Source organism: Perna viridis, chromosome 12, assembly GCF_037379345.1.
Source record: "Perna viridis isolate PV_CMFRI_1.1 ecotype Kerala chromosome 12, ASM3737934v1, whole genome shotgun sequence".
Lineage (NCBI taxonomy): Eukaryota > Metazoa > Mollusca > Bivalvia > Mytilida > Mytilidae > Perna > Perna viridis.
In genome coordinates, this window is record NC_142456.1 from 21060293 (window position 1) to 21084443 (window position 24151).

Here is a 24151-nt window from a genome sequence, read left to right on the forward strand (position 1 = left end):
CATCAAAATAAGACAGACAGACAAGTAGGTAAAGACAATACGAATAGCAGTCACAATAAAGACGAATCGAGAAAACTGAGAAAGAAAAACTATTTGAAAAAATGGTATAAGTTACACTTCCGAATTTAAAAAAATGATTTCCGTCGAGTATAACAATAATGACCCCATTATATTTATTTGTAGAACAAATGTCAATTTAGAAGTCTGAAAAAAAATTATCAAGCTTAAGCTCAAAATTCATAAGAATTTAAAAAAAAAAAATCTATCAGACAATTTATAATACTGATGTACCGCTAGCAACAATACATACGGAATAAATAAACCAGGGAGGGGAAATTTTTTTAAAACTAATTTTCAAATCAAATTTTGTAGATCCGCCTTTTATATATATTGTAAAACATTTAAATTTCATTTTTGTTAACCGATATACCTTTTACAAAATTATTATTACAATAAGTTATTATAATATTCATTACAATAATGAATACAAATAGATATATGATTAAACAACGCAAAAAGTTGAAGTGCACTATGGACATGTTGTGAATTCATAAGGGAAGTTCAACGATAATTTTACTTTGATAGAAAGAAGGGGGGTAATACATTTTTTCACTAGATTTGACTCTTAATGATGGCAGAAAAAAATCGGATCCTTTCGTATCATTCTGATATGAACGTCGTGCTTACATAAATGAGAATAAATATTTTACTGTACGTTAAAATGGCGAAAATAAATAAATCTTCTATCCCCCCTTTTTTCAATATCAAAATTAAAGGTAGTGACCCATACTAGCAAGGAACAGAAGCATCCAGAAAACTTTAAAGAATATTTAACGAAAGTATCGTAGAGAAATGAAATCTATCAAGGAGATGCTAAGCCGTGATCTAAGCGTTTTTATCAATTGTAACTGTCGAGTCAATTAGAAGACTGGCATTCTTATCGAAAAGCCTACATTCTTGTATATAGTTAATCTTAAGAGTGACAGAAACTAATCATTTTCATTGACAAATATACGGCGTAGTTCATATTGATACATTGTAGTAAGATCTATACTTCACACTTCAATATCAGGAATATTAATCTGTTATCGTTGATAACTAACTTTAAAGAGACGTTTCTCTGTTTATATTGACTCGGTTTAACACCTTGAGAAGAGCCTATTATTAAAGTTGTTTAGTCACCACGTTCTAATGTTTACAGAAAAACTTAAAAGTAGGAGTAACGTTTTGGGTGACGAAGAGAATAAGGGAAAATCGCGCTTTCTCTAGATTCCTTTATATATATATTAAAATTCCAGCCTTTCTCTATGACATAGTGAAACCTTCGACCCGGTCTTTCATTAGCCAATCAACGATAGAACGGTTATTCATCAATGGGTTCTAAGGATAAATATACCTACTTTGATACGAGTTTCTTCTAAAACATCCAATTTGTGAAAAACTTCAATAGAAAATAAAAGTTTTCTACAAGAAAATAGAAAACTCTTATCAGTCACGTAAAGAAAATTAGACGTACAAATTTCATGAATGAAAAAGAAAAAAATAATAATCAAGACGCAAACGAACGTGTATGTTTCAATAGAAATTGGATATTTTTGACTATTTATATTAAAAGTTGAAGTAGTTCTCAGTCCAGATGTGTGATTTATACTTGGATATTTTATTACTTGTTTGGTCTGCGCACCTGGTCGTTTGTATAGAAAACAGATTCTCAGCGTTGCGTCCTGAACCAGAATTGAAGGAGAGAGATAACCACCAGCCAGGTAAGATATTTTGTATTTTATTTATGTTTTTTTATGCTAAAAAAATGAGGGTTAGGAAAGGGGGGTATTTTCTGGTCATTATTTTCTACATTGAAAGGGGTGTTCTATTTCTTTTTACATACAAGGGGGTATTATTCTATGTGGTACCAGTATTCATATACTTGGAAGGGAGGGGGTGTATTTTCTGGTCATTATTTTATTGCAGTATTCACTCTTTTTGTGTGTTTCTTTACCTGACTGTTTTTATTTACCCGCTGTTATAAGCACAGGGCTCATTTATTTTTCATTATTTATTGTTGTATAACATTAAGGAAGAGTTTTTAAAGACATCTTGGGGAATAAAGGAAAAAGGAGAGTGGGGGGGGGGGGGTGAACATGATTATCTTAATTTGCCGTATCGACCATGGTTAACGCTTTATTTATTGAATACTGATACTGGTACTTGTTGATACCGTAAAAAAGTTACATTACTTGAATAAAAAATTTCTCTGAGATTAGAATGATATACTTTGTGAGAGAGAATCAACTTGTGGAGAATTTCATGTTCATTTTATCATCCATTTCATGTTCATCGCCTGAATATGGCTGAAATATTGCTGCTCGGGCGTTGAACCCCAACAAACAAACAAACAAACAAACTTGTGGAGAAAGGGTGGGGGTATTTTATATCAGTTTTCCTTCTTGTTTATAACTTATCTTGAGGGAATGATATACGGGTGGAATTTTAATTCCAACTCTGCCGGAAAAATAAGGAAATAAATTTTTTAGAAAAATCAAACAGAATAATTCAATCCGTTGAATACAAACCAATACTTCAGTTTAGCAGTATCGGTAATATTGACGCATTTTAAATTCGTTGTATTAGAGATGTTTGAACACTTGTTTGGATAATAGATCATTAAGCGTTTTACGCATCTCTTTTTCGAAGTTTTCAATTGAGTAAAACTGATGAGCTTGAAATATTTTGAAAATAACAACATTAATGGAATTTTAAGAAGTACCAATTCAAAAGATTGTTTTTGACATACACTTACGTCTTAATTAGCAAATTTGAACGAGTGTATGGGGAGGGTGAAGAAGAAATCTATGTTCTAATTTACACATTTTTATTGATTTCTAAAATCATCATTTGTTGTTTACTTGACCATTAATTTTTTGTCAACATCATGAAATGGAAGTTAAAATCAATAAAATTTATTTATACATTTTCACAAACCACGGTTCCTACTTTTCTTTAAAAAAATAACAAAAAAAACCAAAAAAAAACACTTTGCTTTTTTTTTAATAATTTCAATTCTGAACTTTTAAGAACCTCACTTTACACAATTGAGTTTTTATCAATTTCATATTTTGTAAGTGTTTACCGCGTTCAAATTGAAAGATCTAGAATTTTTATTTAAATGTAATTTTGATCGACACCCGAAAATAGCGCCCGTATCAGAAGAATCAAAATTTTGAGCATTTACTCAACAATATTGCATAATGAAACAATCTAAATAATAGCATTGAATTAGAGACATCAACATATGCTTCTTCGCAGCTATTTTCACAGGATTTCCTGGGCAAAGGGTGAACCTATCAAGTACGCGTTATTGGATGACTGCAAAATGATTCTATTTTAGCGGCGTACATGTATATGTTTTTTTTTCTACTTTTTCTCTCTCGGTGGAATAATGAAGTTTGGCGTTATGTGTTACAATTGATGTTCTGATGAGTGATTTAAAGAATACTAGGACTTTTTTTATATTTAAAAATTAGTGGAGAGTACAACCATAAATGTGTTCTCCACGCGCAAGGTCTAGGACAAAATCTCCGTCGCTTTCTTCAAAGATCTTTTATACGTTTATGTAATGCTATTCAAGATCAAGTTCAAGCACACAGCATACGCAATGTTAACTTTCCAAGTAAGTTTGGGAAGCACTTACTTGTATTTTAACATACAACCCGGCATATTCTTGAAGAAGCGAACAGCATTTTTAAGTGCTGAACATATTTTTAAGTAGCGCGAGGTCATTCTGATAATATGCCAATATCAATTTTATCTTGAGAGGCAGACCTCTTTATCTTAAGTAATTGGAAATGCGCAATTTGAAGTAATCAGAAGAATATTCAAGTTTTATTTTAGATTTGTAAGAGAAGCCAAATGTTTTAGCAAAACAATGATTTGAAATTCATTAGAAAATTAATAAATTTTCCTGCAGATATGATTTTGGCGCAAAAGTGCAAATTAATTGAATGTAACTATGTTGAAATTGGTTTTTAATTACAAAATATGAATAACCTGCATGCACATATGAATGCTTTAAATATTTTATTTTTATGTACATGTATGAATTAACTTGAACAGGAAAAATCATTACATGTGCTTTCATGAATGAAAAAAAAAAATGATAGCGTCCTTGAGACTGTATGACTTTTTTGTATATATACATGTAGTTACAATTCAATTTTTGAAAAAGATAATTCAGAGATACGATTTTTAACTCAGAGTTTTGAATGGTTTGTTTGAACGTTGTGTTCCATCTCTTAAAAGAGAATTTACAATTATCGCTCTCTGCTCAATTTTCTGAATTCACAAAACCTTAATGCAAGTGCTCCAACCACTTAATTAGTTATGCAAATATTGATTACTTAGGTTCTCAAAATTGTAATTTCAAAAACTCCATTGATAAACCCGTATCAAATTAACAAGTGGTTGAGAATTACACCTCAGTTGATGAACGTTAAAACGTTTAATTCACTATTTAGTTTTGAATGAAAAAAATCGAGAAGGAAAATTATTACATGTAGTCTAACTGCGCTTAGCTTTTTATATTGGTTATACGACATTATTTTGTAATGTTTGTGAAATGGAGTTACCTTTCCCAAAATGGTCGATGAAAGGATGCTTTGTTAATGCGTACACTTGTACCCTGCATTTGTAATATTTGTAATTAACATGACCTGTCTTAGGTTCGCCCCATTTTTTGTTTACATTTTTCTTATGTTACCGTCTATGTATTAAGTAGCTGTCTTTGTAAGAATCATGGAAAATCTGAAAAATGTGATACACCCCCAAAAAAGGCTACACATTTGTATTTTTGTAGTTTAGTTTTATGGGTCTATACTTTGAAATGTGTAATTATTCATTCAAATCTTTTTGCTCTTAGGAGATAATCAGTATTGAAAATCCAATAGATTCTATTGTATTTGAGTGTCATTCACAGAGTTATCTCCCTTAATTTTGAAATCTACAGTGCATTCTATATATTTTTCATTTCCTAAGAATACGGGTTATATGAAAAACTAAATGTTAATTTCTCTTTACTATGGCAATTCAAACTAAATATCAAAAATAAAAATATGTAGGCTTTTTACCCATGAATCACATTTTGCAGGATTCTTAGCTGGAGTGCTACGCAACACCGAGACTTCATGGCTTGTACTGTATTGGTGAAACTTTCTCGATGCTGGATGTGGCTTCCCATTTCCCCCTTTTTTGGTGGTTAGGTTCTTCTTGAATAAAATGTAATTTATGTATTTACATTCTCCTATTTATTTGATTCTGCTGATGAGCGGTTATATATAACAGTACAGGGTACCAAAATTTAGATTTAAATACATGTGCGAGTGGTACTTTTGTATTTCATATATTCATTAACTGTCTTGTACTCATACACTCATATGTAAACTACATGTACTTGTATATGCACAGAATTTGATTTAGATATTGATAAATGGGTCAGTATTCTTAATGGTCTTCAATTTGACTCTAACTTCCTACGTATGTAGTTCTAATGCTGTTGACGAGTTGTTTCCCCTTGAAACGCGTGTAAAACATTCCGAAAATGCAATATTTACATGATTGGAAAGTCTTTGTATTATACACAATGCTCAAACTTACTTATATAAAAAAACCTTCACCCATACCTTACCCTTTAATCTCGACACACATAATTTATCGATGCAGCTTCTATTATTTGAAATGTGATCTAGAAGCCGGTATCTCAATGATTGAGGGTTCTTCTCCGATAATTTACAAATAGCACCCTTGTTCTACATACTTGCTTTAGTATCTGCAGCGTCCTACCGAATCTGATCACTGCTACGCCTATCTCAGGAATGTATACCAGACATGGACACTCTATTGCGAGCTGCTGTTATCTTGTCAGAATCTTACTGCTTTTTGAAGGTGTCAAGGCTAATTTTTTTTTACAGCTATACGTAGATGTTTTTTTTTCAATTTTGTTTTCATCTTTTGTTGTTTTTCTTTTCTTGGTGGGCATGATGGTGTGGTGGTTGGGTTGTGGTAGGGATGTGATTTTTAGGTGGCGAATTGGAATATCGCCCCGCGAATTCACTACGAATATGTTATTGGAAAAAAAATCTTGTAAGTGAAAAGCAGAAACAAGAATGCGTTTTAAGAAAACATATCTGATGTAATATTACGTATTCACATACGAATTCGAAGAGCATAAACATCGTCTAAATACTGTGCTCATAAACAGAATATCCTCTGAAACAAAAAGCACCCCTAAAACTAACTACCATAAATCAAATAGTCGACTATTCGCCTCACTTAGGAATAAAACACGTTGATGTTTACAGGGAAAAAAATCGAAGAAATGGAAAGTTTTGGATCTGAGATGTTTTCCAACATCTTTTAACCCTTTGACAATCTGGTATCCCCTCGATACTGTCACCCCTAAGATACCCTGGATGTGTGCCATATACATGTCTGTGTATGTATATTTTGATACAAATATTACGGTATAGATACTATTTATATAAGCATATTAATCAATGATTTGTTTAATAGGAATATAAATTTGTGAAATACGAACAATTATTTTTGAAATATTGTGTTTTTTTTTCTCTCTTTTTTTCAAAACCGGAAGTCGGTAAGCACAGTAAGTTAGAGATTTATTTTAATAGGATATAAAAAGGGGATTCATTCCATAGACAGACCTCACGATTTGTTTGAAGTGAAGAATTTCCGAGGATCCACAAAAAAAAATAAATGAATAAAAAAATTTTTTTTTTAAATTAAAAAAACAATGACAACCAAGGTCTGCATATTTTCAGTTTCCTTGCATGTTATTAAGAGAAAAAAAAATCCATCAAAACACGTGGGAAGTGATGACATAACGTCATCCGTGGGCATTATCTGGTAATTTAGGCCAGTGACGGAAAATCATCGATTTTTGTCCTATAATTCCGGATTCCTACTCTTGCCGAAAGCTAACCGTTAGTTGACAGCTTCATTCATAAATTGTGTTGAATGATTCCCGGCTATCTCGAAAGAGACTTTAAATGGAGTAAAAATAAAGATAATGTCTTTGCTCCAAGATAAGAAGACATTTTGGTTGGAATGTCAATGGATTTTATGATACCCGAAAGGTATTCGTGGAAAGACGTATTTGTTTTGGAATCGATTTCAGAAGGTGCATCTAACATTATAACATAAAGTATCGGACATTTTATTTCGCAATTTCTAAATTCTAAACAAAACATGATGAATAAATCCTGAACTCCAATACGCCAGACAGTCTTACAGAAAAAAATACATGTACCATGGCAAGTTAGTCACTACCCATGCTTTTTATTACATGTACAAAAATATTACAAATTTTGATATGCTTGCTGTTCATGTGTTTGAAGGAGTTAACTCTCATCCACAATATTAAAATTAAATACAAAGGAAGATCTAAATCCAAAATAAAATATATGTACGAGAAATTCTCAAATCTAAAAGTGTCGAAATAGAAAACAAAGTCCAGCATCAATTTATTTATTTGAACTGTTTGTCAAAAACTGACCAAGCTGACACTGGATCCGACTACACCCAGTCAAGGAAGTTCATGTACCTAGTCAATAAAATCTGATTTTCTAAAAATGTATAGTATGACAACCATGGGATTTACATCTACTCTAAAGGAACTTAGAATGGTAGGAAATATGTATTTTGTTTTACTTAGCTTGTTGTACAGCTGCTTCGTCTGAATATAGCTGAAATATTGCTGCTCGGACGTTAAACCCCAACAATCAATCAATCAATCTACAGCTGCTTGTCTGTGTACATGTACCTAGAAGGAAGGTCTGAATTAAGAATGTACCAATTTTAAAGAGACAACAATCTTGTAAAATAATAAAACAGTCATTTTTTGGTACATGTAACATGGTTTTATGTTCCTGGGGCTTGGTCCCATAGTATGTTTTGACCATTGAATTCACATCATTTTATTTAATTCTGCTGCGTGTATATATACATGTACATGCAACAAAAATAGAGTCGCCACTCATTGCTACTAATGAACATATGTTTTGGTTGTCCTTAGTAACCTTGAGAGCCTCATCCGTAAAGGCGACAGAGGTACCACTGGGTTTTCGAGGATGACTTTCGCAGTGTTGGAGTTTGGGTTCCTTTCTACAGACCATATTTCATTAACCACAATGACACATGTACATGTACAGTCTGTACATGTTCTAGGGAAAGGGTGTACTTAGTACATGCATAATTGCAAGCTCCACGCAGCGTCAGACGTTCGTTTCCTCTCTTAATAACCGCTGCAGACAAACCTTCCGAAATTCTCGGACATTATGCAAATAAAATATCGTTTGACAACCGGATAACGTCGCCTAAAATCATTCACTTTTTCTCGACTTTGCAAGATTTTTGCATTTTCTGAGACGGCCGGCTGAGCGTCTTTAGAGTGAATTTCGAACGTCAGATGCTGTTCCAAACTTGGCATGGTTGTATAAATCAATGAGAGTAAAATCAAGGAGATCGTATAGAAAGAAAACGGAAAAATGATACCCTTTATCCGGGAACAAAGACTACATGCATGTAGACATATTAAAGTTATTCTTGTATATCAGTAGATTGAAAATGGAAATAATTTCGAAAAAAAAAATGTTATCTGATATAATTGGTGAATGTACATGTACATGTTAAACAAAATTTACATGAAAATGTATATAATAACAAGTTATTTGAAGTCAATTCTATAAAAGAATTTAAAAAGAAATCTGAATTGCCAGCCAGATGTGATTTTCATAAATCATGCCGGTTTTACATGACTTGCGTATAAATCATCATTTTATGCCATTTTGAAACGCATTTGGCTTTCTGTGATAATAAAATCAAATTAATTCGTTTCTGTGCGAACTGACAAGATCTTGAAAAAAAGACAACCATATTAAGAACGATAACTCTTGGAAAGTGCCAACTTTTTTGAAAATTCTCAAATGTGCAAAAACCGAATGAAAAACTATGAATAGTTATCTTATGGTTTCTGAATAGACATTTAAGTGAATATTGGTGGGTGTTTTCATATGCACATATCACCGCCGTCTGATTTTCATTAAGACTGCTACGAAATATGAATACAAAAACAATGTACAAAAAATGTTTAGAGATAGTGTCTCTTCACCCGTATTTTGTTACGTTCTAGGCTACATCGTGTTCATGTAGAAACCGTTTAATATCTAGTGTATAAGCTATTTTTTGCTCTTATAATGATCAAGTTAATTTTTAAAACCTTTTCAACCTTAAAACGGGAAAATATGGTTTTGTTTCGTGATAACTACACATCAGCCCGGACATAAATGTAGAGACGAGATAGGATATTGAACGAAATAATTGCAGAGGAAACTTTATATAGGAAACTATAATGATGGCATCTTTGTTCGTGCGCCCAAAACACGGAACAAACAAGATCAGATTTATAACACGACTGGTTTCATATTTTGATGAAGTCGTGAATTTGTATTGTAAATTTTAGTATCTGTTTTCTTCTAGAGTATCAAGTTAATTGTCGCTCCATTGAATGAAATTTTACAAAAGATTTTATTTCCACTTAAAAGTTTGCTGGCGTTTGATTCGCGTTAGCATTTTAATGTTCAAGTGAAATTCGGAATCCCATGTTTAATTGCCATTCAAGATTTTTTTTTATGTCGCTGTGAAATACATGTATACGGATGTACTAGTACTGTGAGGACAAGCTTGCCCGAAACCCTTGTGGAAAGAAAGATTTCCGTTACACACGACTGTCGATACTAGATGTACATGTACATAAAAATATAACTAATAGTATCTCTACATGTATAATAAATTGTTTCCATTTGAGGTCGGTTGACACACTTAACCTAAGTAACACACTCTTAACTTTACCAGTAAGAAGACGGGCATTTTGTTTTTGTTTTGTTTTCATTATTATTTTTTAGGGGGGGGGGAGGAGCATGGGAGATATAATGTAGACAGACCTTTTAAAAATTACATATTTTTCTCTGAGCCGAACGTTATGGTTTTGTATATTTAAAAACAAATAATTTGATAATTTGATTCGATATATGTGATAAATAAATATTTTGATCTGAATAACTCTATCAAGCCATCCTCAATTTTATGTATTCTTCTCTAAATAAAATTGTGTGAAATTATAGAAACAAAAATGATATTAAAGTTTATTGGTATATTGGTATATTCAAGTAACATTCTGAAATCTAAGTGGATAATTGATGGATACTATAGTCTTTGAATGCCCGATATCATACATGTAATTTAATCGATGCCCCTGCGACGGTATGATTGTTTACTATTTTTAGGGTCAACAAACTGTCTTATAAATAAACAGGAGGTAAACAGCTGTAGTACGTTTAGGTGAATCATACATTTCAATGTATTTTCAATATGCCTGTTAGAAGGCATGTAAATGTGAATGTGTGTCAGTTGCGGATCCAGAAAGTGTGGTGCAGGGTGTTGGCACTCCTCCAGTTTTTATAGGAAAATTTGTTATTTTTATGTGTAAAATTGACCAAAAAAAATGGCTAATAATGCCTTAGCATTCCTCCCTTTTTTCTGAGGAACCCCGACTGGTATCCCTTCTTTTCAGAGAGTCTGGATCCAACCCTGTGTGTTACTCTGTTGTTCTGACATGTGGGACAAAAGATGATTTGGAGACTGTACATTGATTCAACTGTACAATGTACCATTTCCCTGATATTCGTGTAGCTCCCCAGTCACGGTGTCAGGCGCGGATCCTAGGACGGGTGTGCCGGGTGTAGCCCCCTCTAAAATTGAAATTTTTATTGTATGAGATTTTAATTTTTCACAAATTCTGCCTCAAAATTCCTGACTGACTCGCGCGGCATTTACTTTCATTATACCCCCCTCCCCCCACCTAAAATACATGTACATAATTATCATGAAAAGACGTGTTTTAAACCTCTCAGTCCTTCTTTATATGGCCAAGTAATGTTTATACATACTGTTTCGAAAAGATGCAGTTGATATGAAATCATCCAAAATAAATAGATTTAGAAAGAGGTGCACATTCCCTGGGCAGTGGTCATGGCCAATGATTACATTGGAAATACATATTTTGGCCATATACAAAGATCAACAAAGGTCGAATATCAGTGTTTCTCTTGTGCATAATGGTATTGAACGATCGTAATTTTTTGTCTTTAAGTTAGTTTAAAACCCTCTTCAAAAATAAATATTTTTACCACAGGAATTAACGTTAAAAATATGAATGGTCTACATGTATTTTGATACATCTATTAATCAGACGAGTCGTTTATAGAAATACGATGTGTTAAAAGTACTAAATTACTCGTTTCAAAGACAAACAAATATGTTCAACTATGGTCTTCCCTCCTACCTACGGGGTCTATATCTATTCTTCATCTTGTTTTCCATGATCCACTGTATACATGTACTTGTATTCTTTTACATGTATACAACACGTAATATGACGCTTACACTACCGGTGCACATGGTCCATGCTCCCAGTTTTAGTGGAGTCTGAGTTGTTCATTTATTTTTTTTATTTTGTATGTATTATTATAGTTATTTTATGTTCTTTGTTGTGTATATCTGTTTTCCATGTCTCGTCTTTGTCCCTGGATTTTGATTTCCGCCAGAATCTTGATTCCCTTGATTACTCTTATACACCTGGTTCGGGCTAGTCGAACATCCTTTGCTACCATCTGTGGTCCCTTCATGATTTAAACATCCTTTGCTACCGTCTGTGGCCCCTTCTTGATTTAGACATCCTTTGATACCGTCCGTGGCCCCTTCCTGATTTAAACATCCTTTGCTACCGTCTGTGGTCCCTTACTGATTTAAACATCTTTTGCTACCGTCTGTGGCCCCTTCTTGATTTAAACATCCTTTGCTACCATCTGTGGCCCCTTCTTGATTTGCAAAGAATAAAATGACCCATATATTATACCTACCTTTTTAAAAACAAATACTTTTCATGTCATAAAAATACTTAAATCTTCAAAATTTATATTTTACAGGATGTTGGTTGGGGCAACATCATTACAAATTGATGGAGAAGTTTTCTCCGCCATTAGAACCAAATGGGCGGATGGTTTGCATTTTATGCCAATGTATTCCGGTGAGTATAGATATGTACAGTTAGATTTATAGCCTGTGAATGAAATTAAGGATTTAAGTTTCAATTCATTTCTTTTTCTTGTGTCATTAATGTATTTAAAAAAAAATCGAGATTAGAAATAACCCAACATTTGTATGTGATGATCTAATAACGCGTATGGGCAGTTTTTGTAAATAATTATCTTGGCCTGGAGAAGTAAGAAAATAAATGTTCTGGCATAAAATAATAAATCGTCTGGCTTCCGTATTTTACGCGTAATGAAAATAAATAATCTAGCCGCATAGTATTTCAAATTAAATTGTCTGATTTGCAATTTTTTAAAATATAGAAAATCAAAATGGTCGTCTCCTGAAGTCATATTAAATGCAAAAAAGAATCAATCAATGCCATTCTCTATTTTGACAGCGTGGAAGATTTAGGGTGGGGTGGGGTTTGGGTATATTATTTTTTTTTATAAAAAAAGTATGATAAAAAAACTTTTAGAAAGATTCTACCTGACCAGCTCCAGATGTTGAACATATGAGTAAAAACTTCAAAATATTCCTACTATACGATAATACGAAAATGCAAGTTTATACATGTGATGCAATCGTACAAAATTAAAAGGTTAGGTTCTTTCTGAATACATGTATGTTTGTGAATGGTGTTAGGGATGCAAATGCATATTACAGGCGCAAATTCATAGAGGGTTCGTACGTTCCCGTAATGGGGAAAAATGTTCGCAGGAAATCTTTATCCTCAATTATATATACCCAAACATTGTCTTGCCTCAAAAATTGTCAAAATTAGTTAATCATTAAGGTTGTACGAATAAACAATACCAAAGATTATTAATAAGTCATGTTTTTACAAAATTAATAATGTCTGTATCATTTAAATGATTCATTGATAATTTTGAATTTGGACATCTGTTACATTAAATATGAGAGATTCTCCAGAACAATTTTTTCTGGAATGTTATCATCCTCGCCTACCAAAACATATTAAATATTATTTTCGCACCTGTTGGAATGAGTAAAAGGGTGTATATTTCAGGTACAATCACTTTCCCGTACTTTTTGTGAGGGTTTTGAATTTATCTTTGTAATTTTGCCATCGTACCGGGAGATAATCATCTCAATATGTAAACTGAGCCTCATGTTTTTGCTAATTATACACGCGTAAAGAGAAAACCTTTCAAACCCTTTGCTAACGAGGTTGAACTTAACATGACATTAGGTACATGATATGCATTGTAAATGGCGAGCACTCAAGCCGATGTCTTCAACAAATGCCAACATTTTAAATGGTACCTATTTTTCTAATGCCAACAAAAATTTCTGATTTTTTTTTACAATAACTTTTATAGGTGTTTTTACAAAAACCTGTAATAACTACATGTATATAAATCTAAATACATTCACACTATTAATATTAGGTCTGAAAAATTCCCAACGATTTTAGAACTGTCAAATTTGCGATGCAAATTTTTGGTCGTTCCATCCGCGGGACTCGAACTTGTACCGCTGTGACATCTATGGCAACACCGCCTGCACAAAGGCCAGCGCCTTAGACCACTCGGCCGGCTAGGCTATATACTATATAACATATTTAATGTTGTTTTTATAAATAATAATAACAATAAACAAACAACAACACAACTAATGAAAAAAAAACTCTACAAATTCATTTATTATTAACTTCATAACTGCAAATACATGTACTTTATACATGTACCACCTAGTACAATATTATTAAATATTGAATTTGATAAAAATTAACATTATTTATTTCGATTTGCTCTTATTCCTCGAAGGCCAACACAGTTTAAAATTCAATTATCGATTGACTGAAGGATGTTTGCACGTCAGATACATGTAAGTCGTATGAGATGTATACTTTCGTGTTTCTATGATGAAGCTCGTTATATTGTTGGGAACTTACATCCCTTTAATTTGAAATACATGAAGCATTGGAACAAAGCTACTTTTGAAAACTTTACTTCATTGGAAACTTGTGATCAAATACAAGAACATAACATTTATCGTTTCACTAAAAGGCAAATATCGTTAAGGCAGCCCTCACCCCCTTCCACAAAAAAAAAAAAAAAAAAAAAAAAAAAAACGAAAACAAAACAAAACAAAACAAAACAAACAAACATACATGCGAAAACACAAAGTTATGCAATCAACGATAACAACTAATAGAGTCATATAATTCACTTATTGTACATGTGGAAAAACTGAAACTACAATATAATTTACTACAATAGAAGCCGTATATATAGATGGGTATAAAAACATGTTTTTTCGACAATAATTTTCCTTAATCACTCTTTTGTTAAAAAAGCTATTTTATTACAAGTAGGTACTGAACGTTTTGGAAATAAAATCCGGCTATTCACCCATATGGTGCCAATATCAAACTTTTCAAAGCGATATTCTTAGCTGAGATTCATACTTGAATTTATGTTTTTTGCGTTTGAGTGGCGTTTGTTGTTCCCTTGTTGACTATATGTGCATATGAGATCCTCGGTTGTGTTTAATATGCAAAATGACTTGATGTGAATTAATGATTCATTTTTGGTCAAATACATGTATTCTTCTAGCAAAGCTAAATATATATTTTATAGGTAATTAAATAAAATAAACCAAAAAAATCAAATAAATATGTTTTTTTTTATTGTTCAGATTTATTTTTTAAGCGATTTGAAAAAAAAAATCTTGTGATTTTTTCGATGTGCACATATATAATTATGTTAAAAATATTTTTCATATGCGCATATTTTATGCCGGAATAAATAATTGAAGCCATGAAAAAAAAAGTATGCATTGTTACCAGTTCCGTTCACTGAAAATGAATTGAACGTCTTCAAAGGACAATTCTTTCATAAATTATCTCAGCTCTTTGATGTCTATACAAATCTTATGTCCAATTTCCAATGACGCGGTGTTATTAAGCGATTTCTGATTGCAGCTCTTTAAATCTATCAAAGAATGTGGTTTGAATAAATTGGCCAAATGTGTATCCTATCGCTCGTCATTCTAACAAATAAAGTTATCAATTTAAATAATTTATAATGCAGGATTAGATCAGTACATGGGTATAGCAAAGAGAACGGCTTCCTGCCAGTCAAATTTTGTACCCCTTTATACAAAATGAGACCGCATAATCGTCTCGTGTATGACTTCGCTTTAAAGACACCGGATTAAGAGTATAGCCGCGACTTCGCTTATAACAATTGTTCAATAGCTATCCAAAGAAGAAATTAGAAAGGAGGTGTTAAAATGAATAAATAAACATTGATGAATTTAAAACTCCTCTACGATTTAGGTTAAAAGGTTACGGCTAAAGGAATGACTACATTTTCCGAATTGCTTTGTCGAATCATTCTTTGAAAGGTTCGAGTATATCATTTGGCTATATCTTTACAACCGGGAATGTGGACGTTGTCATCCCATCACTGATTTAACTTTTACTGTGCATCTGATTTAGCACGTTTGGGTCGTTAGAATTTAATTTATGACTTTAAAAAATTTTGGTGTATCTCATAAAATTGTTACATTACATTACGTCGCTTAGCATGTACATTGGACATAAATAAAGACACGTTAAACCATGTAATTATACTTTAAGCTTCACATAAACATGAATATAAACAAACAAACAAACAAACAAAACACATTACAAAATCGATAGAGTTTAATTGTTACACTGCAAATCATGTAGTTCAATGTATAAATATGAAACGTAAGAAGGGCAAATAAAGATATTGGAAAAAGAATGAACGATTTTACTTGTGCATGAATTATTTTGAGAATGTTTAATTGTTTTTCAAGGAAGTCTAACTAAGACAGTATCGCATGTAGATTTTTCTGTAAAATGTAGATTTTGTTTAAGAAAAGTGGGTTCCACAAAGAGTATATCCTTTATTACACTTAAGTCGATTCGAATTTACTTGGTTTAAAAAAAAAAGTTAGGAAAGTTTTGCGTCATAGAAAATCGCGTCTATTTGAATATTTATAAATTCGAACCGAACTATGAGCCGAAAGCTACAAATTTGTTTTGAGCATAAGCATACATACTGTATAATACATTTACATTACAGGATTAGTGCGAGCTTTAGAAACCATCAGAACTCGTGGATTTCCCGAACGATTCTGTCTCGCGAGGAGTGCAAATATATTTGAGGCGGCAATCTAAAAATCTGAAACATCCGCAGGAAAATATACAATAAATCAAATCTCTTGAACGCGAATGGTTTATGAAGTACCAAAGAAACTGGTTGCCAATTAATTTCAATCATGAGTTTATTGCAAACAACGAAGCATGTACAGTACACGAAACAAACGTCAAACACAAAAAAATCATTAAAGTTCAAGTAATTTTGTTACCTCTCTCCCATTATGGTTCTTAGTTTTTGCAACTTGAGGTGTTGCTCAAAATGAAATATAAATAGTTATAACGTAGGGGAAGAGCAGACGGTCATATACATGTACATGTATCTCTATATACCAATACCAAAAACTCGCCAATGTATTGATAGAGTAAATGTATGATCTTAAGGAGGTAGACCTAGGGTAACGGACATAACTCTTGAAGTCATTGATATGTTTGTAACATATTGATTTCACCAAAGCCTATCAAGCTGTCACTTAAAACAGAATGAAATCAGTCCAAGTTAATTAGATGCTTACATTAGATGGATGTAACATGCTGCATACAAATGTTCCAATGATTTTAAAGAGTTGTGTCCCTTACCATAGGTGTATCTCCTTAATTTACTCCTTTGTTTGTTTTGTCATAGGTTACAAAGAAAGGAATTATCCAACACTATGGACGGTCAAAATGTGTAAATATAAAACACGAATGTCCGTTACCCAACTGTCATAATCCAATATTACTTCCGGGAAAATGTTGCAAATCTTGTCAAGGTCAAGGTCAGTATTTTTTTATACAAGTTCATGTACATGATGATTATAAAACTCCATATTAGCACCGGTTACATATTGAAATAAACTTGAATTTGCTTTATTTACTTTATCAGAGGGTTCATTGTGCATGCAAATTAGGCATCTGTTCTACTCTAAATTGACCTTTCTTTGCTGTAGTATAAAACACTGCATGAGGCTTTACTCTTTTTACATTTAGTAGAACTTATCTATGCTGGATAAGGCTCTTATTTCGATAAACTTTTTGTTTTACCTATGTCTTTTCTTATGCTGCTGATAAAAGTTAACGTTATTCCTTGAAACACGTGTACAGTATACCGAAATTTACATATCAATATGAATGTTTTCTTTTTGTGTCTACATGTACCATATAGAATTATCAGGGTGTATGAGTAGGAAGTAATATTGTTGTCAAAAAGCCAATAAACTTTACCTCAATTAAGAAATCAGGAAGTGATGCTCGTTACAAAATTTACGACAATACTGATACTGGATGTTCATAATGAATATAAATTTCGAACTTCAAAGTGTGAATGCCGGGTATACCGACACTGTAGCGTGACACTGGTGGAAAAATGTTTCATTGTAATGACTGAGTATATTCTACCCGTTCGATGGTAAAAAAAATTAACTGTTTGAGCGATCGATTGATCGATTGATTGACCGACTTTAGTTTAAGATTTACTTTTTCGCCCGCCCGTTTCATCCACTTTAAGACAGAAAACTTTGTTCTCTTCAAAGATACTCATTCATTGAGTTACGCTAAAGGCGACTAGATGAAATAATTTACTTCATTAAAGAAGTTAACTACTGCCGTGTGGTTCAATCTATTCGAAGAGACAATCCCATATTTTGTTTTTTTTTTAGCAAATAACTGTCAAACCCATCTGCATATTAATGTACACATATCGATGGAATATCTACAGTAATTGTCAACATGGAAGTCCTACAGTGGCACATTTGTATATTAAATCGCGAAACTCGTCAGTATCATGATTATGATCACAATTCGATTGCTGTCTGACATGTCTCAGTTCTAAGTTTCTCCGTTCCGGCTTAAATCTCCTCTGTACCTAGTATGCGATATAGTAGTCAAGGCATTACCGACCTTCGACCTTTCTTATTTTTATGTTTGTTTGAACTGGAAAGTCGGAATGCTATTTTTAATCAAACAATTGTAACTACGCGCCGAGTATCCCCCAGACTTACCACAAAATACCAGAAAAAAATAAAAGGGAAGCATATCATAAGCCAGCAATGTTTACGTCCGTGAATTGGCACCAATATTTCGCATATTTTACATTCATTCTACTATTATGAGTGGATGACTCTATTTAACTGGCCCTGTATTGTCAATTCATATTATTTGAAGTGTCTTTTATGCTAACAAAGTTTTATTTAATTTTACTTATAACTTTAATTCTCGCATTGTCATCAATTTAAGTAAATAATCAAAGAACGTGAGAATTTGACGAAAAATAACTATTTTTACTTTTCCCATTAAAATGACTAATACCCAGCGTATTTTTGACGCTAAAGAATAATTCAAATCTCAAAGGGAACGCATTAAGAGGGGTGAAACAATAGCTTGGCATTAATGGTATTATTTTAACAGTATATTTAGATCCCTACAAGTCAATATTAGCTATATAAATCACAATCTCAAGTACTTGTTTTGTATACCGTGTCAAAGTAACGTTTCACCCCTTACTGGATATTAAAGTGTTAAAAGTAGCAATTCCGACAAAGCCCTTATTTACAATGTAAACACAGTACTTAGAAGCCACGATTCAAACCTTACATCACGCTGAAATCACGGTTAATTCTCGGTCTATTGGCACTCAGGATGAATTGTCGAGACGTTCGGCAAATACCACTTAACACCAGGAAAATATTTGTTTATTAAATCGATATGAGGTGTTATTAGAAATTTTGACAAAAAGTAAACACAAGAATTCGATACATGAGAGGCATTATAGAAATTATTAACACTGATAACATTTCTAACTTATTATTCATCATTTACTAATTTATTATGTTATTCTCATGTCTAAGGTCAACGATTCGTACAAGAGCATCTATAGATAAAAAACATTGTTCAAATTTCATTTGATTAGCATGATCTTTCAAAACCACGTAAAATACAAAAAAAGTTTGCAGTAAGATAGCATATTTAAAGTTTACACTTGCACAAAAGCACGTAAAAAAATGGTTTTGAACTGACATGTATATCGGACAGGATGAAACAGAAAACTATTTCGGTTTGAATTATGCTGCGATAACTAAATGCATTATAAAGGTTCGCATTGATCTTTATACTAGTATCATAAAACACACGTGAAATTTAAAAAAAAAAAAAATAAAAAAAAAAAAAAATAAAAAAAAATAAAAAAAAAAATATGATCATTCAGTTTTAATAGAAACCTATCACTGCTAAATAATGAAGTACACTACAAGAGAGTGAACGAACAGACTGACAGTTGGACACCCAAAGTTATTTTGCTCATAGGAGTAAATACATGCAAACGTTATTGAACTCGATATGTATGGAATTTCTCCCCTTTTTAGTGTAAAATAACCATCAGAATTTTGAAATGCTTATTTTGAGTTTTTCTGAAGTTTTATAGATTTCTAAAGACTTTTTTATGGGGCATAATGTTATGGGTTTGTATCAAAACATTAATTAGTAATTAGGTTGCGATTAAAATTGTGAATGGGCAACATGTATTTTCTTAAATTAATTTTTAATGTGTGTTCCAGTGCCTTTTGAAGACAAGTACTCACTGCTACCAAAGAACAAACAAGAAAAATTTAATGACTACGTCAACGCTGACAAACAGTCCAGAATGGAATACAAGGAGCAGAGTAAGTTAATTACACATGATAAATCATATAAAAGTGCTACATATGATTATATCATATGAATCGAGCGTTTATGATTTACAAATGTCTTAGTGCTCACACATATCACTCCCGTCACTTTATCAAGCACAAAAAAAACCAACCCGGATTATGTCTATTGTAGATGTCAAAGCAATTAATTTGACGGAGTCTGATTTGTTTGTAAAAGTTACAAATTTGCCAAAATTGTCAAAATACGACATGAAGTAAAGTTTTTTTTCTCGATCCTTAATATCCTCCGTTCTTGCCCAACTGCAAACTTCATTTGTTCACGATCATTCCTCTCGCTTGACAGTGTGACGGGGTGTAAATGATCGCATGATTATCATTGAATAATCTTTTTTTTTTCACAAACACATGACAATCACAATGTTAATAAGCCAATATTTACAAATGAGAATCATCGTATGAAATGTGCACGTGTCAATGTTGGCTGTGTAGCTTGCTTAATACAGAGTCAGAGGATTGCGATATCAGTTAAGTATAAATTTTGGTATTAGAACTGGAAAGGGGAATTACTTCATTCATTAGTACAATTTATGTAATATTAAAGTATAGTAGTGCGGCCTGTAATGAAATGACAAATGAAAAAAAAAGAATGCGAATGAAAATAGGATACCATTAAAATTTCATCTGTATTATTTTCGTGATTTTTCGTAAATAAATTTAGAACCATTTATATTTTATAATAATAAAAAAAATATCAAATCAATGGCTTGATTTTTAGCCATCTGACTTTTAAGTCATCTGATCTTTTTTTTTGTCCCCCGCGACGCGTCGCGAGGGGATATGGGCATGGAAATGCCGGGCGCTCGTCCTTCCGCGTTTACCGCACTTTTTTTGTTATGCTCCTACATGTACCGAATAAGTTTGTTTTTGGTATGTAGCCTTGTTATGAAGAGTTGCATATTAAGGTTATGGTTGAATGATTTTTACGTAAGTTATGGCCCTTGGCCTTAGAAAATTTAATTGAAATACAGTTTCCCGCACTTTTTGGTAATGCTTTTACCAATTGATTTTATCTTTTGTATGTAGTCTTACTATAAGAAGTTACAGATTAAGTTCGACTATAGTTATGGTTGAATGATTTTTTCGGAAGTTTCGGTCCTTAGACTTAGAAAATTTCAGTGAATTTAAAGTTGTCCGCACATTCTTTACGCGGCGGACATTGGAACGCTGTTCTTTTATTTTAAAAAAAAATAATACCCTGTATAAACATTTATAATGTAGGTCAGACACGTTGTTTTTTCTTTTTGTATTCATGTGCAGCAATACCATAAAACATATTCACTATACCTAAATGTCAAACCATTCTCATGTACATGTATCATCAACCAAATAAGACGCTTTTTGACTGAACATGTACATTTGTACTTGTAATATTTGTAAGATCGTAACGTTGGCGACGGTTATTGCTAAGCTAGTGAAATTTACTTGTCATTTTTTCTGTGCAGGATATAAGGCCTTACTTGTGGGACGAAATGTAATTGGTACACCATTAGTGATGACGAAAGCCGTTGCTATGGTTTATTTACTTGTAAAGAAAGACGCTACATTACAGTTTTCCGTTCGTTTTGGAGAGTAAGTTGAATGGGATTACGTGGCCGATCAAGATAGATGTCGGGTAGTTAGTACTAGGGATTGTAAACTCTTTTACATCGGTACAGTTTTAAAATTCGTGCAGATCTGCAGTTGTATGTTATGTATAAAATCCTTTACAAAATTAATGAGAATCATGGTATGAATTGATGGGAGCATCATGGTATGGTACTCTCAGTTTTTAGTGTAGTCCGAGTTGCTCATTTACATTTTGTACTTCTGCTGCTTTGTACATACTATTTTTGTTTTTTGTATGTACTTTGTCATGTGTGTCTGTTTACCATGCCTTGTCCTTTCCCTGAATTATATTATTTTGCTTTCCGCTAGAATATTGGTTCCCTTGATTACTCTTACTTCATAGGTCCATTCTAGATTTGCATTTTACACTTGCTAGTTATATAAAATATTTAAGGACTCGTTAGTAGTACAAAGGTACATACGGAGAGAGAACTTTGACAATTGTACTTACAGTATATACGACGCAAATACAAATGACTAGGGTGGAAAAATATAAAAATCCCTGAATTTATTCTACAAATAATTTGAGTATACCGGAATGCATATACGTGTAGGTACTTTTTATTTTTACCACACTTTTCAAGTACATGTATCTTTAAGCTTATTTTTGTACTCACAGTTTTAACGGAATGTGTATGCGTATTTATTGTATCAAAACTGTTAAGCAAGATAATGTATGCGCGTATTAAATCACCTTAATTTTTAAGCATAAGAGAGTCTGCGTATTATTTCTACTAACAATTTTTATGAAGGAATAAGTACGCATTACCGATTAATACTTCTAGTTTCCTTGTCCTTTTTTTAAGATTACAGAATGCAAGATTTATCAACGTAATCGATAGTAATGGGAACATATTACTGGAACATCCTTTTAAACCAGTTGTGGGGAATAAATTTTGTGGGGAGTGGTACAACGTTCCGTCGTACTATCTCAACTACATAGCGAAAAAGCAACTCATTGTTACCATAACGACCAGAACGTATCCGAAAGGAGAAATTGCCGGAGTTCCAGAACACGATGTGTCTTTCTTTGACCATGGTAAGATTAGAATAAGTGAAATAATTATAAATTGATAGTCATTCATTAAATACCAATGCCTGACATGACTAATGTATTATGTTAGTAAAATGAAAAATACGAAAAAAAAAAGAACAAACAAAAAAGAAAACGAAAACAAAAACAAAAACAAAACAAAACAAAACAAAACAAAACAAAACAAAACAAAAACAAAAACAAAGCGAAATAAAAAATAACCCCGAACTTCCATTCTCTGAATATGACTGCAAGGCCAGGACATTTCTACATCAATAACTAAAATTGTTTCACTTAACCAGGATTTTGGAATACTTGGAAAAGATATGTTTGTTGTACACGCATCTATGTATCCTACATGTAAAAAAACGTTGTCTTTTAGGAACGTTCGGTGCTCTTCTGACATCACCGATACCAAAAGGAATAGGGGCTTACGTCGAGTTCAGATATTCTTACGCAACCAGGAGAAAATTCATAGATTACATTATATACCAAGATGGATTTCTGGAGAATAAAAGTAAGTTTACGTACATGTACTTTTATTGTTTATTATTTTTGATTCAAACAACATTGAAATGACAAAGAAACGAGAGGGAATAGATTGATTCCCAGTATGTACATACAGCAAAAACGGTGTTATTTATATAGTTATATATTTATATAAGGTGCATACAGACAGCCATTTTAATACAAAATGGGTACGTAAGTGTACGCCTTTATGTACGACCGCCCAGAGAGGAAGTACAAATATTGATTTACCTAGAAAATGATAAAATATCAATTCCGAATATTCTCAATCAAAATTCATACGACATGCCGTATGAAATCAAGACTCTTATATTATCCCAAAGGCCCTTTCAATAAGAAACATACAGACACATTTTTAAGGATGGCAAAATACAAATATAGTGTTCATTTCATTTTTAGGGAAAAAACTTGAATACTTTGTGACAATTGAACGAAATACCAAAATAATGTATCAAGATGGACGACGGATACGGTACAAATCCAACAAGGTATGAATACTGCACATGTAGAGTATTATTACAACATTATACATGTAAATAACAGATGCTTAAACGTGTACAACTTTGTAAAACATTTCATATTGCATGTTTTCAATTAAGCGATACATGTACATATTGCATCTATTAGAAGCATAATTTTAGTTTTCATGTACACATTGCTTTCGTTAATACTGTTTGAAGAATCACTTTCTAATATATTAGATTACGGAAAACAGATTTTAATTCAATATAATATACATCACCCCCAAATTTTTATTTCAGAAAGCAAATTTAAAAGGTTCATGGAAAAGACCAAAAAGAAAGCAAAGACGACTGTTAGTACGACGAAAGCTTCGCTTCCGGTTAACGTCAAAGGGTGGTACCACCCTTATAGGGGAGATAACTCCCGTTCTTACGTGTCAAGGTACATTTTCTTGTCTTTAATCGATTTTGAATTGCAATAAATTGAAACTGGTACTTTCAATGTATAAATACAAATAATCGAAGTTCA

General features: G+C 32.4%; 1 protein-coding gene across 1 annotated transcript in view; it reads left to right on the forward strand.

The window, feature by feature from the left end:
- The first annotated feature begins 1129 nt into the window (after positions 1–1129).
- LOC148601652 (chordin-like) overlaps positions 1130–24151 on the forward strand; it is a 35179-nt gene continuing 12157 nt past the window's right edge. The window contains exons 1-9 of the mRNA XM_088554981.1: positions 1130–1763; positions 12051–12151; positions 16938–17070; positions 19843–19947; positions 21438–21564; positions 22407–22639; positions 23016–23150; positions 23561–23649; positions 23923–24064. Coding sequence (XP_088411107.1) covers positions 1637–1763; positions 12051–12151; positions 16938–17070; positions 19843–19947; positions 21438–21564; positions 22407–22639; positions 23016–23150; positions 23561–23649; positions 23923–24064 — 1192 coding nt within the window. The 5' untranslated portion in view covers positions 1130–1636. The remainder of the gene's footprint in view (positions 1764–12050; positions 12152–16937; positions 17071–19842; positions 19948–21437; positions 21565–22406; positions 22640–23015; positions 23151–23560; positions 23650–23922; positions 24065–24151) is intronic.